General features: G+C 35.7%; 1 protein-coding gene across 2 annotated transcripts in view; it reads right to left on the bottom strand.

Moving 5' to 3' along the window:
- Positions 1-19,094, bottom strand: part of ttyh2l (tweety homolog 2, like) — a 40,923-nt gene extending 21,829 nt beyond the window's left edge. For both annotated transcript variants that reach the window (XM_052552324.1, XM_052552323.1), the window contains exons 1-4: positions 18,695-19,094; positions 15,350-15,522; positions 6,416-6,527; positions 1,968-2,188 (exon numbers count right to left, since the gene is read on the bottom strand). In XM_052552324.1, the coding sequence (XP_052408284.1) occupies positions 1,968-2,188; positions 6,416-6,527; positions 15,350-15,522; positions 18,695-18,823 (635 nt within the window). In that variant the 5' untranslated portion in view covers positions 18,824-19,094. The remainder of the gene's footprint in view (positions 1-1,967; positions 2,189-6,415; positions 6,528-15,349; positions 15,523-18,694) is intronic.
- Positions 19,095-19,302: the final 208 nt, after the last annotated feature.

Genomic DNA, 19,302 nt, shown 5'->3' with positions numbered 1-19,302 from the left:
ATCTCATTCAATTTCTTTTAAATCAGTCGACAGTGCTGATTTTAATATTCATCTACTGTGTGATTTAGATGTGTGGGAGCACACTGACAGTAGGTCTCTAGGTACTTTAAAAGTGGGTGTTTATAGCACTCAGATTATTCTTCCATCTTCCGTTGTACGTTTCCCATCCAATTAATAATTGAACAGACCAAATACACATAAGAATTTCATGAGCTCCAGCCTAGTATGTGAGAACGTACAATCTGCCAAGCAGTGCACTCTGAGAAGGTGTTATTTCTTGTAATCACGCATACCATTTGATCCCATACATTTTTTTATGTAGTATGAACACATACAATTTAAATTAAAGATTCACAAAATGACCTAAGTATTAGTAGGGTTTTACTGTATTTTCTGTATTGTATTGATTTAAGGTCTCTGGTTTGGTGTGCTACTGGAATGCCTGGCAAGCCACAATCCGATCAGTAATCCTACACCATGAGGACTTAAAAATGCCCACACATCTTGAGACATCGAGAGAGAGAGAGAGGGAGGGAGGAAGATAAATATATGGACACTAAGGTGTATGATAAATCAAGGGAGAGAGTACAGAGCTTGGGGCGATTAGATTTGCCCATGAGTAATGGAGGAAGAGAAGTTTGACCGTTGCTGCTCAATAGCACAGTCCTTTAGCTGCTTGAAACACTAGCTACTCGTCAATACATGCACTGCAAGTTCATAACGTGCCGGTCTACAAAATGGAAATGTAATCTTCTTGGAGGGCATACAAATCAATTTAACAAGACTAACAGCTCCAAAAGGGCACAAGTAGCCTACAGTAGTCCAGATGAGATCCAGTAGTGCCAGTAAAGATAAACAAGTAGGCCAAAGCTGGCACCTTTAAGGCAGTGCCCCATTAAAAACAACTTGATTTTAGTAGGGGTAAAAGGGTGAGGGGGGGCAGGGCAACATGTTTGAGAAGTAGGGCCATAATTATGAGATGTAGAGCAATAAATGGGGACATATATTTGAGGAAAGTTTGAAAAAAATAAAAAAATAAAAGAAAAAGGGTTACATGTTTTGTGGAGTAGGACTAAAAGTAAAAAAAAAAAACTAAGGTCACATGTTTAAAGAGTAGGGCAAATAACTAGCTTGCATGTCTGAGGAGTAGGGCCAGAAGTTTTAAAAATAGGGTGAAGATTTGAGGAGAAGGATCAGAAATTTAGAAAGCAGGGTCATATGTTTGAAAAATAGAGTCAAATGTTTGAGGAATAGAGCTAGACATTTGGAAAATACCGTCATATGTTGATTAAGAAGTTAGGTCAGACATCTGAACAATAGGGTGAAATGTTTGAAAAATAACATTAGATGTTTTTTAGGAGAAAGGACAGATATTTGGGAAACATGGTCTTCTTTGGGTCACAAGTTTGAGGAGTAGGGTCAGAATTTTTTTCAATAAGGTCATATGTTTGAGAAGAAGGGTCTTAAGTTTGAAAAAATATGTTCAAATGTTTGAGAAGTAGAGCAAGATGTTTGGAATATAGGGTCTGAAATTTGGAAAATAGGGTCATGTGTTTGAGGAGTACAGCTACAAGTTTGAAAAATAGGGTCACGTGTTTGAAGATACAGAAGTTTGTTAAATAGTTAAATAGTGTCAAATGTTTGCGGAGTAGGGGCAGAAGTTTGGAATACAAGCTCAGGTGCTTGAGGAGTAGAGCTAGATGTTTAGATAATTGGGTAACATGTTTGAGTAGTAGAGTCAGAAGTCTAAAAATTAGAGTCAGAAGTCTGAAATTAGGATCACGTGATTAAGGAACGGGCTTCTGAAACATTTCTGACCCACGGCTACATCAGCAGTCTCTAAAGTGCATGGAGCCGTCCTATCTCTGACCTCTGATGAGACATAGTACACGTGGTTGCAAAAGTTTTCAAGAGCACGGAGTGCAGTAAATAAGCCATTATTAGCCCACTAGCCCAAGGCAGCTTACCTGTAGTACTCTATGAATGAAGTTTTATTTGCGATGGCTGCCAAATCCACTTGCACCTTCCTTGTGTCTGGCATGGCTGTCATCTGCTGGATAATGTTGTTGGCCATCTGCTGCATGAAGCGCAAGGTTTGGGTGTAGTCTCCCCGTGGAGAAAATATCTCATCCAACCGCTCCAGGTGTTCTTTCAGCCCGACCTGCATACTACCCAGTGAGTTTCCCACCTGAGAATAGAGACAAGAAAAATGCTGATCACCATTAGAAGGTTAATAATGGCAATCAGGCCCACTGGCACGGAGACGAATGGCTGTTTCCAATTAATTCTCTATGGGAGCAGGAGGCATGCACAGGGGATCATAGGATTGCCAGAGGAGTAAAGTAAGTGGCAAGAGTGACAGAAAGAGGAGAAATTATTTAAGGAAAAAACACTTCTCAAGATATCTTCTTTTGTCTTCCACAGAAAAAAAAACAAAACAAAACAAAAACAAAGTCACACTGGTCTGGAATGTATATGAAGGTGAGAAGATTATGAGTACATTGAATTTTGTCACTTAACTTTTGGTGCGGTTTCACAGGCTATAAGGGTACATTGTCAATAATGTTGCAATGTATAAAGCATATCTTACACAGAAATCACTTGAAGACAAGCTTTTTTTTCGATATGGTGAAATTCATGTGAGCAACTTGAACCAGTTGCAAAATCTGCATGCTTAAAGGAAAATGTGAACGTTTATTTTTTTTTAATGTTATGATTATATTATGATTAAAGCTAAACAATTTTCTCAAAATAAAATGTAGATCATAAACTAGTTATAAACTTTGATATATGGCAGGAAGTAAGCTGATTTGTTTTGGCAGACCATCCATAGTTAATGTTAAGATGGACTTCTAGGCTCAAAACCTGTCCAGAAAGTAACAAATCAGTTTTCAGTGAGCTTCATTAGTCCCTGATCTCTGTTTTGACAGATTCACTGAATCGGGCAGAGAATCAATAATGCTTTCAGGAGGATTTTGTCAGGTCACCACTTAATATTACTGTTGTCCGCCTGCCTAGGTGCAGAGTTATGACAATGAAATATTCTGTGCTTACTTCTTTAAAACACTAGAGCCTCTGTTGCAGGCTTGAGTCCATGTCAGAGATCTATCCGAGTATAGACCGGTCTGTAAAACCTGTAAAAACCGAAAGGTTTGTACCATAGAGGCAAACCAATTGTGAAAAAGCTTTCGTTAGCATTAAAAGTTTTTGCATTCAACCTTAATATGAAAATGTTATAATTTTATTTTAATTAACTAGTGATTTTATTTAATCTTATCCAGCCAGAGTTAGCTACACTAGACTGGATTAATGGCACATAGTCTGTATCCTTTTAAAATTTGTTATGAGACATCAAATTATATAATTAATCAGCACTGTACTAGGGGTGTGCCGGTTTCAGAATTGGTGATGACGGTTATGACGTGAGTCAAAAGTGACGGTCCATAACATAACCGTCGGGGGGGGGATTAGTGGATCTGCCTTAGAGTCAATTGGTTGATCTTGGAGATAGCGGGTTAACTCCGTATCAGCGCCACTCTGATCGGTAAAGGGGCAGAGATTTCAGACCTCCGTTTATTAAGGAGATCTGTCACAAAACTCATCATCCGCACCAACGTTTTTTGAGCAAATTTCAAAGCCGCACCCGCCCGCCATCCACTGATTGTTTTGCGATGCAATGCTTTGCTGATGCGAACCGCAAAAAAAGCCATTGTCTGTTCTAGAAAGGATGCAGCAAAGATATTTAATGCTAATGTATGAAGCATAGGCCTACGCTGAGTTTCATTTACGATGAGATGTGCTCTAGTTCACAGTGCAGTGCAAGTGAAGGCGGCGCGCTGGTGCTTCCATGTCACGGTTATCATTGTCTGCTATATTTGCTTTTTATTTATCAAAATACATGCAATTGGTTGATGAAACATTTATTAAAATTAAGATAAAATTAGTACAAAACGAAATTCGTTTTTAAGAAAGGTTTTCTACAAAGCAAAATTTTATGAAGTGCTAAATATCATGTCTGACGATTTACAAAACTTTATTAAGTGGTAAAAACCATGTCTCCTAATATATTGCGCATCTTATGATCCTATCTAAAAAATGAAAATAATTTTTGATAAAAAATGTTTGTAAAAAATATTTTAATGACACGGTTTTGGCGGTTATAGAGTTCTAATGACGGTGTTCAACTATAACCGCCGGTCTCACGGTTATATACTAACCGTCACACCCCTACACTGTACATCAGCTGAAAAAATAAAATTAATATCTGCTCGGGAGTCCAGCCATCTGACCTCTTCTTTCTCTCTTTTTAAAGGCCATCGTGTGGAATTTCTGGTAAACTGCTCTCATTCTTGGCCATAATTTCTCGTTCTGCTTTAATTTCAGAGAATTGCAATATGAGGCTCTTTTGAATAACTGCTCTATAACTCGTAATTTCTAAATGGTGGAAGCATAATTAAGAGTAATAAAATGATGAAGATTCAAAACATTCTTACATTAGATTCACTTCCCTTGTGGTAAGTGTGGATACTGCATGAAATAGAGTTAAAAGCATTCGAAATGGCAATCACAACACCCATTTACTCACAGTTGCAACAACTATTTTCTGGCACGCAAATACAGACAGGAGGCGTTTAAAAAGCCTGGAAGCTCAAAAACTTCCTCCACACTCTCCCAATCACTTCAACATTCATGAATTCAGTTGTGCAATCAAGCTTGGCCTTCCAACGCAGTCCTCTTTGCCTTTCAATCTTAAGAGAGAAACTTCCACTAAAGCTGAAATTGGATTTATGCAGTTGTAGTGCAGCCAATGGCTGTTTATTGTTCTCACATTCTGAATGTTGTTTTAGCTACAGCAAACAGTGAAAAGGCTGTTTTAGACAGCATATTTAGATATGTTCACTCGGCCGTGAGGCAATGCATTATGGACCAGTGAGCCAAAGATACACTGGCAGAGAGTGAGAGTGACAGCAGGAAGCTCTCGGAGGCAGTGTATTAGAAGAACAGAGGTTGTCACCACATTGCCAGCAGGTAATGAACATCAGGGCTGAATGAGGAGAAATGTTCTGCCAGCCAGCCAAATGCTCCGTTTGTCACACTCAACCTGCCATATGCTGAATTACACCGCCCTCAAATCCAAGACATACTGCTGGAAACATCGTTTGTGGGTTGTGTTAAATATTACCACGCTCAGTGCATAGATGGTGACGTTCAGACATTTGAACGGGAAATGAAAGATCTTGTAAACCTGTCACTTAATCCATATCAATTATAACAAAGACTGAGATTACAATAAAAATAAATCACTGCTTTTTTGTTAATAAAAATGTGAAGTCTGTGCAGTACTAGCATACTTCGACATTACATGCAGTCTATAACTTTTACTGCTTAGTATGCTTGAACCACAGCATTGATAAATGTTTCAAACCCTATGTTCAGAATGAACTGCTGACTATTTGCAGAAAAAAAACATAGCATACAGTCGTCAATAATCAAGAAATATTGCAATATTTACATACTTGCTTTTAAATAAGTAGAAGGTTCAAGTTTTTAATTCAAGGAACTATCATTTCAACCAAATAGCACTGGCAGCCTAGAAAACCCCAAAATGTTTAAAACTAATAAGTAAAATACAATTAAAAAGTGTTTAAGTCATATTTTTCCACATTGTTTCCTTCAAAACATTTAATCATTTTTATCAATATGCAACAATAAAACAACACACTGTATAATAATCAGTGCATCTTTAAGGCGTTTTACTTGATGAGTAAGGCACTATAAGATGGCATACTATCTGTTATGAACATAACTTTTGTGTTGTTTCATTTTAAATAAATTACATTTTATATTACATCATTCATTTGCATGTTAAAATGAAATGTTAAATTACATACAATGTTAAATTAAATTAAATTAAAAACATAAATACATTCTCAATAAATCCTCAATCATTTGATCAGCAGGATGCTGACAGACATAAAAAGCAGACCAGTGATTGTGGACGCATGAGTGGATATACAGATAGAATTTAATCTCCTTTAATGCAGATAAACAGATAATCCCAGTCTTCTCTTTGTGCATACTGTTTTCCTTTGCCTACACACATGAATACACACACCAGCTGGATGTGTTTGCATTAGGATAGGCTTCTAGAGTCTATCTACAACTCTAACTAGAGGTTAAAATGGAGACAGGCACAATGTACACGCAGAGAAGAAGCCTGCAGCCTGTGTGTGTGTGTGTGTGTGTGTGTGTGGTGCCACTCATCACATGATACACTCATACTCCAGCAGCAGTGAAAAGCCCCTGAGGCTCCGGCTCGAAGTTCTTCAGCATGCAGAATGTAACAGGCAAAATTCAGATTCAGTTTTAATCACAGTGTTCCTCGGGCGATTCTAATGAAATGGGAAACTCTTACCAGACTGCCAATGCTACCCAGTGTGTGATTGGCATTGGAAATGGAATAAGTCAACTGGTAAACGCCATCGTTGGTTTCGCTGTTTCCATAGAAACCCACGCCCACCGCTGAACTGTGAGAAACACAAATCAAGGCAGAACAACAGTTTGTGTTACAAACAGACTTCATATCAATAAAACTCTGTCACGTTGCTTCTGACTGCTTGTTGAAGATTTGAAACATTTACAGGTATATTTGACCATCGTAATTCCCAAATTCCCACCCAAATTCATGGTATGAGATAAAGGATTTTGTTGAATGTACATTCACAGTTCAGTGAAGCTTTGGTCTCAGTCCACTCGTTGAAATCAGCAGAAGAATTAACAATAAGAGTAAAATGTGATGAAATATCATGGATTGAGTTAAGATTTAAAGTTGTGGTGATATTTGTCTATTTTTTTAACCATCAAGCACTTTTTTCCTCAAATTATTATTCCGATTTGTCTCAATAGTGATTGTACGATTTTCCAAAATGTCATAGTAAACTACTGCATTATAATATAATATAAAATAAATAACCAATAATAATAATTGTTTTCCCCCATTACAGCAATTAAACCAACTTTAAATCATGTTAATTAATTTTTCCTCATAAAAAAAATATACACTACTGTACAAAATCTTTTTTTGTTTTTGAAAGACGTTTCTGACGAAAGAATGCTCATCTGGATCAGAAATAAATGAAATGCCCTTGTTTCACAAATCGCAGTTGTAATATTGGCATAAAACGAAGAGTAAAGTAAGTCATCTAAAAAACACACAACTACTGCAATAAACATGAAAAGTGTGCTCACTGGTATCAGTTTGGCTATAAAATTCATCATTTTGACTCAATTGGTCTCATGGTAGATTCTAATGTGAAATCGGAGTAAATATTTCAAAGCAGCCTCCAGAATCGTAGTCTACCTAATTAGATTGTTGTGTCATCTAACAGCCAAGCAACCAGTCTGCTTGCTTTCTTCTCCAGACAGCATCAGATCAGCTTCATTAAGCAGCCTCATCAGAACCATGTGTGCAGACTGTCAAGCATTAGGGCCGCTCAGTCCATCTCAGTTAGCAAGGGATCTAGCCCTCACTCCTTATGTTAGAGCCGCTATATGAGACATAAGTCCAGGTGTGATATTTCCTGTGCTTATGGAAAACCTCTTCTGTTTTTGCTATGTTGATATATTGTATACAGTTCGTCACTACTGAATTTGAAAACAAGATTCAAGGCCCAGAAAGGTAGTAAGGACTAGGGGTCAACCGATATGTGTTTCAGAGGCGATACCGATTATTAGAGATCAAGTAAACACATAACCGATATTTTAAACTCATATATGTGTATGTGTGTGGGTCTGGTGTAAAAATTAAAATGAATGTCAAAATTAAGAATAACAACACTGTAAACCCTAATAAATTCACAGAACTCAAATATTATAACAGATTACACAAAAACATTTAAGTGATGTTTTTAAATGTTTTACATTTACATAAAATAAAAATTACATTTCCAGTTGCCTTAAATTATCTCAATGTTATCTTATAAATATTGATATTTCTCAACTTGTTCCCACCCCACCCCACTCATCACAAAGATAATCATATACAACTTACTTCCATTAACAGCATATTCATTTAGATCTTTATAGTTCAGTGCCAGTTGGCAACAGCACACTGGTATGTACTAACATACTTAACAAAAAGACTCACAATACTTGCATATAAATATTCAAACATCATGCAGTATATATAACCTTCACGTTTTGCTTTCCATCCTCAACTTAACCACAGGCTCTACTCTTCACCACAACGGTAACACTACAAAACCAACATAACAGAAACATATGTAAATCCTTACATAACACAACATTTAAGTAATAATATATGTCTCTGTATGTTAATCTTGTGTAAAAACACACAAAATAGCACTTAATTTCTACATTTATTTTCCTTGTTGGCTGATGCAAAGCATGCTGGGAACTAGAAAATGCAATAATTTTAAGTTCAACTTATTTCAATTAAGTCCAATGAACTTCATTATTATTTGAGTGAAATTAACTTACATTTTTTTTTATACATTTGACACCCTCTTCTAACCAGCACATACTTTGTTCATCCACAAACACCCACTGGACTATTCTCAGACTGCACTATTTGTTGTCAATACCAAAGGACAGTGATGGGGAGTAAGCAGATGGCATAAATTGTCCTGTTATAATAACTCCTCAACATGATGTGTGTGTGTGTTGGTGTGGGGGCAGGTGGCCTGAGTGAGAATCCTGTCTCTGATTTCCCCTAAGCATGATGGATTCCAGGCTCTTTCCTTATATCATTACTAGAACTCCCTCAGGCCGGCAGCATTTCTGCTCCCATTAGCCCAGCTCTCGCCTTCAGCTTCCAGCACACTGCTGAAATCACTGCTCATCTGGTTACATCTCACTTACAACCTGCACTTCTCCATTTATTAAAGTTCCAAAAGCAGATGAGGTGTAAATTTGAAGGAAATGATTGGGCACAGTGTCTGTGAGATGAGTAAATTAGTCAGATCTCAAACCCAGAATGATTAAGCCTAAAAAAAGTGTAAAGATTAAATAGTTTTTAAAGGGATGAATCAAGGTGGATCATAAGAACACTGCCTGTGGTGTTTTTAACATGTCCATATTAATCAATCCAGTACATGCATATAGATGCCATCTGCAAATAAAACACATTTACACATTTTTACATTAACAACATCCTGTTTTTGCTGCTGTAGCTTCCATAATTTAAATGTTAATGACCTCTGTTATGACTGCATGTCCAAAACTGCTTGACAGTTTATTAAAATTTGAAAGGAGAAAAAAAAAAAAAAAAAACTTTAAAATCTGCAAAACCACCAAATCAATTTTACATTTTTATGACTAGGCAAGGTTAGTTCAAACTGTAAGTGGTGCAACTGCCAAAAAACTTCATTCATAATTCACAATATTTGAAGAAAAAAAAAAACACATTGCAAAAAAAATATTCAAAAACATTTGAAATTAATTAAGGTGTGCATGCACATATGCTGGGAAAAATGTTTCCCTTTTTTGCTTCTTACTTAAAGGAATATTTTTAAAAGCATTTAAAGTTAAACAAAAAAAAATTAAATTTTTTACTTTCTTACAAACACACAACTTTTTGCTTCACAAGACATTAACTGATGGCTTGGGGTTGTGTGGATTACTTGTGGATCATTGTGATGTTTTTATCAGCTGTTTGGACTCTCATCCTGACGGCACCCATTCACTCCAGGGGATCCATTGATGAGCAAGTGATGTAATGCAATATTTCTCCAAATCTGTCTTGATGAAGAAACAAACTTATCTAGATCTTACATGAAGAGAGCCAATTTTCAGCAAATTTAAATTTTTTGGGTAAACTTTTCCTTTAGTGTTCACACCAATTGACATTTTTAGAGCAATAAAAAAAAATTGTTTGAAATGTTAGAAAAGTGTTTCAAAACCATATGAAACCACAATGAATACAAACTGTACATGTCTAAGAACTTGTCACATATGAGATTTCTAAATATTAATCCTTTTATTTATCATGGACATTCATATCTCTCATTCACAGTAAAACCTTGGACACTACAAAATGTCACTGTATGGAAAGTTCTGCATACAGATTCTTGAAATCTTCTCCATTTGTCTTCCACAAATGAAAAATAAGAGTGAGGACTGATATCACTGCTAGAGACTGGTGATCTGTCTTTAAACCGCTGAAGTACTCATTCAGTGCTTCAGAAAAACACTTATGCGCTCCCACTGAGCACTGACAGAGTGACTCAGGATAAAACTGACATTTAAACACCTAATATGCTCAAATGTGCAAATGACTGACACACTATCTCCCTAAGCCGTACTGTCAGATGCTTTTCTGAAGCTGGATATGAATTACAGGGTCAGTTCCTGCTGAAACGTCCCACTGCGGCTGAATCTTCACCCATCAGGCATCTCTGCAGGGCTTTAATGGGGTCAGAGCTGTCATTAGAGCTCAGACCACGGCTAACTGAAACAAACGTCTATTTAGGATTAGCAAGAATTGAGATAAACTGAAAAACGTTGGAGAATGGGGTGGAAAAGGCTAATGTTATTCTGTAAATGAGAGAACTGGCTTCTAATATACACGGATGCAGGCAGAGCACTCTAGTGTCAATTGTTTTATTGGGAACTGAACCAGTGTGACTGGATGAAAACTATTCTGGTCCTCTTTTATTAGATTAAAAATGGACAAAGGTAATATAATGAAATTAAAAAGCGACTTGAGCTGATAGGATAATCCAATAAGGACCACGTGCCACCCGACAAAAACATGAATGAGATAAACAGTCACATTACTGAGTTAAGATCTCATTATAAGAGCATCTTTGCTTACAAGCATTGTGCTGCAGTGCACCTCTGTTTTCAGTATCAGTCAAGTCAAAGATTCCTTTATGTATATATGTGGTTACAAGTTTGGTGTCAAGTGTAACATATGATAATGACGCCATTAGTTAACCAAAGAATTAACCCAAGAATCAGTGATGTTTCTCAACAAAAGAAAGGAAACTGTGGGCAGAAGATGATGATGTCATTTGGTAAGTGGAGGAAATGAGAAAACTAAGCCTGCAACTTGATTCCATTATGCATCTCTAATTCAGACTCTATTTATATTCCATAAGAAGGACAATACTGAATTAGGGGCCAAAAGTACACTTTTAACTTAAACGCCATGTACTCAGAGAGATTACAGTACTGCTTCTCCAGAGAAAACGGCTAAATGTTGAGTAAAAAACTCCATATTGTACATAATTAATCTTGGACAAAGATCCATTAATAAGAAAAGTAGCTTAACATGAGACTGTAAATTGTGGAAAGAGAGCTTATCAGCCCACTCACATGAAAAATGGCAGTTTCGAGTCAGTCTCCCTAAACACATCTGTATCTAAATACTTCAAACTTAAATCATATTTTAAATAATATTATCAGTATACGATTTTTTCAACAGTTTTATAGTTGTAACAGTCAGTTACAATTGCCAGGGGCTCTCTAAGAGAACTCTAATGAATGTGACGTTAACAGGCATTGGCTAAAAGCCAACTTCAGTTTAGGTTTTATATAGGTCTTTAAAAAAAATCCCATTACTTCCAATAGATGCACATTCACAAGCAAAGGGTTAAACGGGGCTTTAGCTGCATCACGCAGCAGCACTTAGTACGACAACCAGCCCCGTGTCTAGATCTGGAATGTTAACTTAATCAGTGCTCAAACTTTCATGACTGTCACAAGTTTTAGCAGGACCCTCTGCTAATTCAATTTAGCATATTAGCAAAAACATTTGTTCTCTTTTATTGACATAATTAAAAGCAAACAGTGTTAGCAGTGTGCTAACTCCCAATGCTCTGGAGGTTTGAAATCGGTTTAGCCGTAAGAAGTGAGCTTCAGGTCAGGACCCCTACAGAGATGACATTGTTTTCACATGCCCACACACACACACACACACACACACACACACACACACACACACACACACACACACACACACACACACACACACACACACACACACACACACACACACACACACACTTATTGTCCAGACTAGATGGATCCTGAAACTTGTTTTTATCTCACTGCAAACACGAACCACCAATAGACTTTGTGTGCAAAAGATTCTGACGTGTTTTCTTGTATATTCATTCACTGGACATAATGAATCCTGTGACAGGTGTGTGCTGGTTAGCAAAGAATACACTTAAGCAACAGATCCGGCTCGGAGAGCAGAAGTGAAGGAGGATTAATTTTCACAAAATTAGAATTGAGTTTCCTTCTTATTTCCTACGAATCAGAGCTCTGATTTGTTCCACCATTTGGGAGATCAAGTAACTGTGTGCGAGGTCACAGCATATCTGGCTTAAATACTAAAAATATCTCTTCCACAGCTCACATCTTGCCCGTGAACCCATCGCATAACAAATCCAATCCAAATGCACCATTATTCCCTGGCAAAATAGCGCTAACATCCTAAATGAGATGTCACAGGTTAAAGAAAATTTCATTCTAACTCTAAATGCCCTCTGAACTTTTTTCTACTCAGCCGTTCTGGATGAAATGTGCACGTCTTGCATGACTCATCTTCTTTTTCTACCCCTTTTCCTCCTGCAAGGTACATTTTTGTGTTGCTTTTCCATTGTTTTTCTATGGGAACATGCATTTGATGGTCATGTTTAACCTTGGCGTTTACTTCGGTGTTTACTTCTTGTTTTAAACACATAAAAAAATACATTTCTTAAAAAAAAAAAGAGAAATTTAAACAGCCACACTAAAAAACTGATCTGATCAATAAATCGGAATTGAGAACCAGAGTTGGATATTACAGTATTCTAATTACTTTTCCAGAGAGCACAGTAATGTAATGTTACATTTTAAATGTATTTAATGTGTTACATTTTAAATGTATTTAATAAGATTAGAGTTACTAGTGTCAATACAAATTATATCACTTAAGTTACAAATGCAGTTTTAAGAAAATGAAGTCAAATGCATTTTTAAAACAATGTTTTGTGCATCAATATGCCCTTTTATAAATCACCAGAGATTGGAAGCTAAAATGCAGATGGCTCGTACAACGTTTAGATGCAATGAAATAATATTTTAAAATGTTCCACTCAAATTCAAAAGCTGTACGTCAGATTGTGTTTTCTCTGAGGTAAATAGAAAGCTTATTCCTCACAGTGTGTCTTTCAAAAACCAGAAGTAGCCTAGACTTAATGAATCGAGCTGCTTTGTTTGCAGAGGTGATGTGGGAGTTTCTAGGTTTGCGTATCTCATGTGGATGATTATCTTATGAATAGTATGCACTAGGACTGGGTTTTGACACAAATGTAACAATTCGATTCGATTCTCATTCATAAGCTTTCCATTTGATTCGATTACCAAGTAATTGCCAAATTTTCTTAATAATAATAATATTTTACAGCATTATTTTTTTTCCTTAAGAAAATTATGTCATTTGGTATTACATTACTATAATATTGAAGCTATAGCATACACCTGTTAGAATTACACAATGAAGTTTTTAAAATAATAAAGTTATTTACATTATAATATTTCTACTTCTATTAGTATTTTTTAAATATAAAAATTTAAATAATATAATTTATCATTTTCATAAAAAAATATGATTAATTCAAACAAAGATCAAACATAAGAACATACATTACAATTAATATGTTATGGTGGATATATTTGCCAAAATAACCCCCCTCTCTAAAGTTTATTTTTCTAACAAGTAATGAGTTTATGATCACTAAATAGGTTTGTTTCTGAGGTAAATGTGACGTTATGTGACATTGTTTACAAGCTGTTATATCTATGTCTTTGCGTGGCTGAAAAACACTGATTGAGTCATTACACGAGACAGGATACAGATTGTAAAGTGTACCCTTTCTTTTAACTTACCTTCTGATGTTTAGTCATGACTCATGATTATTTTGTGCTGAAATTGGTATTAATGTGGAGAAGATGATCAGTTCACAAATGCACATCGCGCTGTGGCGTCTGTTGAACTGAGGCGCTACAGCGATCTGTAACTCCAGATTAAACGTCACCAAAACGGCATTTATTGTTTGAATACTCCAATACAATGGACATCAATTGAAACCTGAGACTTTGTTTCATATTAAAAGCACCAAAGCACAATGCTTATTGCGATTTATTAGATGGGAGGTGCCTTTCAACGTTCCGTCCATTAACTGAAAACAGGCTAGAGTAATCGATTCTTGGGATTTACGAATCGATATCATTCCTTAAAAAAGAGAATCAATTAATATCGAGCTATCAATATTTTTTACCCAGCCCTAGTGCGTGCATGCGTGGGTTTGACCGCATGCACTAATAAGCTCAGTCAGGAAAGACATACCTTGCACTGGTTTCATGAGGATTTCTTTAATAGAGTTCATTTGTTTTTGATAAGACTTACTTCATTTAAAGGTATAAATACTTGTGTATCAATTATTCACTGAGTTTTCATTCATTTTTGGAATGTTTAAAAAAGGAGACTGAGACAGCAGAAAGCACACCCTGTGTGATTTTTATTTTATTTTACAAAAGCACAGCGTTTTGTTGATATTGCAATGTATACAAATAAATTAGATATTTTTTGGTTTCAAATGTTGTATTACTCTTATTTACATTTTCAAAAATGACAGAATATTTTAAGTTCTTTTTGCTTAAGTTTTTAAGCTATTTTCCGCTGTTATCAGGAAAAACTTTAAGTTTAACTTTGTAGGCAATTTTTTAGGTTTGATAACTTGAAAGCAAAGTAATTAGTAATCTGATAACACTTTAAATGCAGTAATCAGTAAATGTAATCAAATCGCAATTTTAAAGAAGTAATTAGTAATCTATAGTAGATTACTTTTTTTGAGTAACCTACCCAACACTGTTGAAAACACATCCCTAGGTTTGGTGGCGAATGTTTTTGAATATTAATACACTATCAATAAATTTTGTTAAAAGAAATTCCCCTAAGAAATAATAATAAAAGTTTATTATTATAAAAAATATAAAAATACTAATGTTTAGCAAGGTTGCGTTTATTTGATCAATATGTAATATTTGAATATATAATTTATTGCTTTTACGGCAAAGCTGAATTTTCAGGATTCTTTTGATGAAAAGAAAGTTAAAAAAAAAAGCATTCATTAAAAAATGCAATTATTTTTAGTATTATAAACATCTATACTGTCACTTTTGCTTAATGTAATGCATCCTTGTTAAATATAAGTATTCATTCCCATTTCATCTGCATTTATTGACATGCAAATGATGCATTTAAAGCAAGATCAAAACTATAAATTAAATCAGTCCCCGTTTCCTGGTGGGTGTAAAACAAAATGAATGAACTCACCATATGACCAGACCGGTAATAACAGCAGCCCATGTGACACAGCAGGTGTCGGGTCTTTTGACTTCCTCATCCTCTTCCCTTCGACAGCAAAACAGGCAGGAAAGATATACGGACAGCACCAGCAGACTCAAACCCAGACCCACGGCAGACACACAGGCCAGGAAGATCAGAGACTGCCAAACAGAGTCAGGCAAACATGGGGCATATGGTCAAATCAAACAGGAAGTAGAACGATTCATCTGTCGTCGGTGTTGCAAGTAAAGAAAAAGTTTTCATTAAATTATCTCAATCAGCCTGTTTTGTCTTTATTTCCACAAGATCATCAGGAAAAAAATTCAATAAAACACTTGATAATAATTATAATATTAAAAAAATCTTGAATTAAATGTGTTCTCTGTAATTTTTTAATAGTACTGAAAAACAAGACAAAAATACAGATTTAGTTTCAAACTATTGCAAACATTCTGATCTACACTTGAATGTGGTACATAGTCATTTGTTTATTATGTTATGTTACCTATGGGGAAAAACATGATGTGTTTTCCTGAATAGTCTATATGTAGAAAGTGAAAAACAGAGATGACTGCATCTCTCAAAGAAGATGTATGTTGATGTTTTGCTTGTGTTCATGGCAGCTGTGGGTGGATGAATCGCATGATGGGTGTCATGAGGGTGAGCTGGGCCCCCATGTTCATCACCATGGCTACCCACATGGACTGGGGCTAAACAGAAACATTCAGTCTTAGAGCTGGATCATCATGTGATGAAAGTAAAGCACAACAGCTCTGGAGTCTTGTGATGCAGGGCTAACAGAAGGACAGCTGGATATTAGATCTATTATTAGCTTAAGAAAACACTGAAAATGACTATTGCTGATTTTAATGCAAAACAAATACCACTCTACACTTTCAAATTATAAAAGTCACATCAAAAGTAAAAAAAAGTGGATAAACCAATTGCAAAAATTTCACAATAAATAATCACAACATGCTCTTGGGTAATTCTGAGCAAAATTGCTAAAATCACTAAAGGGTGGCGTGCAATTATTTTTAATGCTCAAACCACACAAGAACTTGAGGATTTATAGTCAAAACCAAAATATAGAATAGCTGAGTAACAATAAACACTAAAAGAGCAAAAAAATTAAAATCTATATTTGACCTAAGCATTGCTAACAGATGAGGTTTTACTACATTAAACCAAACTTCATGTCAGGGCTAATGAAAACATGCAGAAGAGAGATGGAGGCCTATAAATATACATAAGCAGGAAATACATATTTACCCTTCCTTAAAAAAAAAAAAAAGCATTGTTGTGCATTGTGATAGTTCTATGGCACAGCGATGGCATCTGATTACTATATTCATCAAACAGATACTTTAAAGAAAATCATTATGACACTACTAACACTGCATGTTTCATAGTTTCATAAAAGACTGTGAGAATTTGTGCAATGTCAACACATCTCTCGAGAATATCACACACCCCAATGATGGTTTTGGAAATATGTTCAGAAGAACAATTCCTGAAATTGATTTCAAATGAGCACTAGTAAAGGAATTTAACCGAGAGAAAGATTTGAGAAGGAGTTTATTTTAGAATGAGAGATGAAATTAATTAGTGTTGCCACTCCATTGATTTCCTCAAGTAACCCAGAGAAATGTGACCTTGAACAAGGCACGTAATATCTTTTTTGATAAAAAAAACCCAGGCGGAAATATCGACTGAATCAATGAGCAAAATGTTCCTCTGGAGACAGTATTGTGTGCTAAGGTACAAATCACAGTAGAAACAGAGTATCTTTAATGGAGATCTGACACACCACCAGATACATCTGTGTTTACCAGATACTGCACATTAATAGAGTTCGGTGACAGGCATTTATCTCACATTTTATCTCAGATCAATGTCCCTAAATGCTTATGGTACAAAATATGTTAAATAATCAGAGTGTGGAATGCTTGTCTTAATAGTAATAAATTTGGATTATGTGAACAGATAAAGTACGCATATAGAGTCTAAGTCATAGACGTCAGCTCCTGTTTGAAATAGTTCAATCAAGTTGAGAGAAAAACCTTTGATCCATTACCAAATTTCACACTCATTTCATTCAGCATGTTCCACTACTACAGTACATCTACAAGAACAGGCCACTGCTGGACAGGAGAGGCCGGGGCAAGTTGTCACACAATTTACTCCCACGAATGTGTTTGTTTTTAATTCAGCTTCTGTATAGGAATAAGTCTTAAAAATGGAAAAATTCTTGCCCTGTAAAAGGAAAACAATGCATATGGGACATGTCACACTGCATGGCAAAAACTTATTTTTTGAGTTTATCTTCAGTGAGTCATTTTCCAAACCTATCCCCACTCTCTCTCACCTTGTTTGCTGTTAATATTCACGGTCATATTCTAATAAAAAGGCCAAAAAAAAAAAAAAAGTCTCTAGAATAAAATATAAAATAGGTTTTTGGATGAATTGAAACAGCTAATGAATTATTAAAAGAAAGAAAAAAACAGCAATACATATATATTTTTTTTAAGCATCAAAAATAGTAAACTTGTTTTACGCACTGACATACAGCCAAGAATCAACTATAAAAATAATACAAATTCACTTAAAGGTTCAGCAATGTTTAGGTGTTTTTTATTTCAATCATATCATGCTGAGGTAAGTGCTCACACATTTTAAATGTTATAAACGTATGCAAGTTATGAATTATAATATTTGCTGGACAGAACAAGACTTTGATTTTTTTATTTTTTTTGTATGTTATTTCATTAATTGTATTTATTTTCAGTCTAATTGCTTTACTAACGGTTTCCTTCCTAGTGAAATTTCTGCTATTTATTTATTATAAATTTTCTTGTCTAAAACAATTGTTTGATATTTGTTTATTCTATTTTATTAATTTATTTATTGGTAGATTAATGAGTTGCTCATTGTTTACTTCATACTGAAAAGTCTTAGGATGTTTAATTCCTGTAACACTGTGACAACTTGCCCCGTAGTATGGTGCTCCAATTGTGGTCAAACCAACTTGTGTTCACTGAACTCTATTTCTTCCCTAGTCTCTTCAAGCATAACAGTGTAAATGTTCAATGGCTTCTTTTTGTTGATGCTGTCAATTATTTGTGTCAACACAGAAACTCACCTTCAAAAATGTTACTAAAAAGTATAAACCGCTCCAACTTTAAGTTAAAATCTATAGTTAATCTTATAGTTTACTAAGATATGAATTGGTGTCAGTTGTTTACCCAGCAGCAATGGCAGAAAATGATCATATTGACTTTTAGTTTTCCCTTTGTCTCCCCTCAATAAACTACAAATCCAGAGAACTCTCACCTGCTGATAGCTAGTGTCATCCGGTTTAAACGTGCTATCAACCGTCTGGAAATTAAAATTAAGATGCGGGAAATTGTGCAGCCAGTAGGTCCACCATGGTGCAATGTAGTCCTGGCGCGATGAGGCCATCCCGGACGTGAAACTCAAAAAACGCCGCTGATTTCTGGAGCGCCCTGGTAATCCTCACCATTCACTCTAAAACACCAAACACAACAAAGATCCGCCACCCGCGGACGAGACACGATGACCAGAGAGGGAAACACTGCGTAAAATTATTTTCCCTGGCTCTGTTTGATTAAAATGATGCATAACACAAGAGTTGAGTGTGTAAGTGCATGCAGAGTGGTCAGCTGTGACCCCTCAAAGCCCCTGACACTGACTGACTCCAAGCGCGCCTCTCCTGCGGCTGCGCGCCACGCGCGCGCGGGTCTACAATACCGTTCAACACTCCAGATAAGTTGTGAACTAACTTAAGCTCTATGTGTAAACGGCACAAAATGTCTGTAAATTCACAATGGAAAAAAGTGCCACTAAAAAGCTTATAGGTCCACACTGTTGTGAAATAAATCTAACACACAATATAATAAAGCAACCAGTGTGTCTGTATA

This window comes from Carassius gibelio, chromosome B3 (genome assembly GCF_023724105.1).
Source record: "Carassius gibelio isolate Cgi1373 ecotype wild population from Czech Republic chromosome B3, carGib1.2-hapl.c, whole genome shotgun sequence".
NCBI lineage: Eukaryota > Metazoa > Chordata > Actinopteri > Cypriniformes > Cyprinidae > Carassius > Carassius gibelio.
The sequence above is the reverse complement of the archived record's forward strand: the minus strand, read 5'-3'. Positions and strand labels throughout refer to the sequence as shown.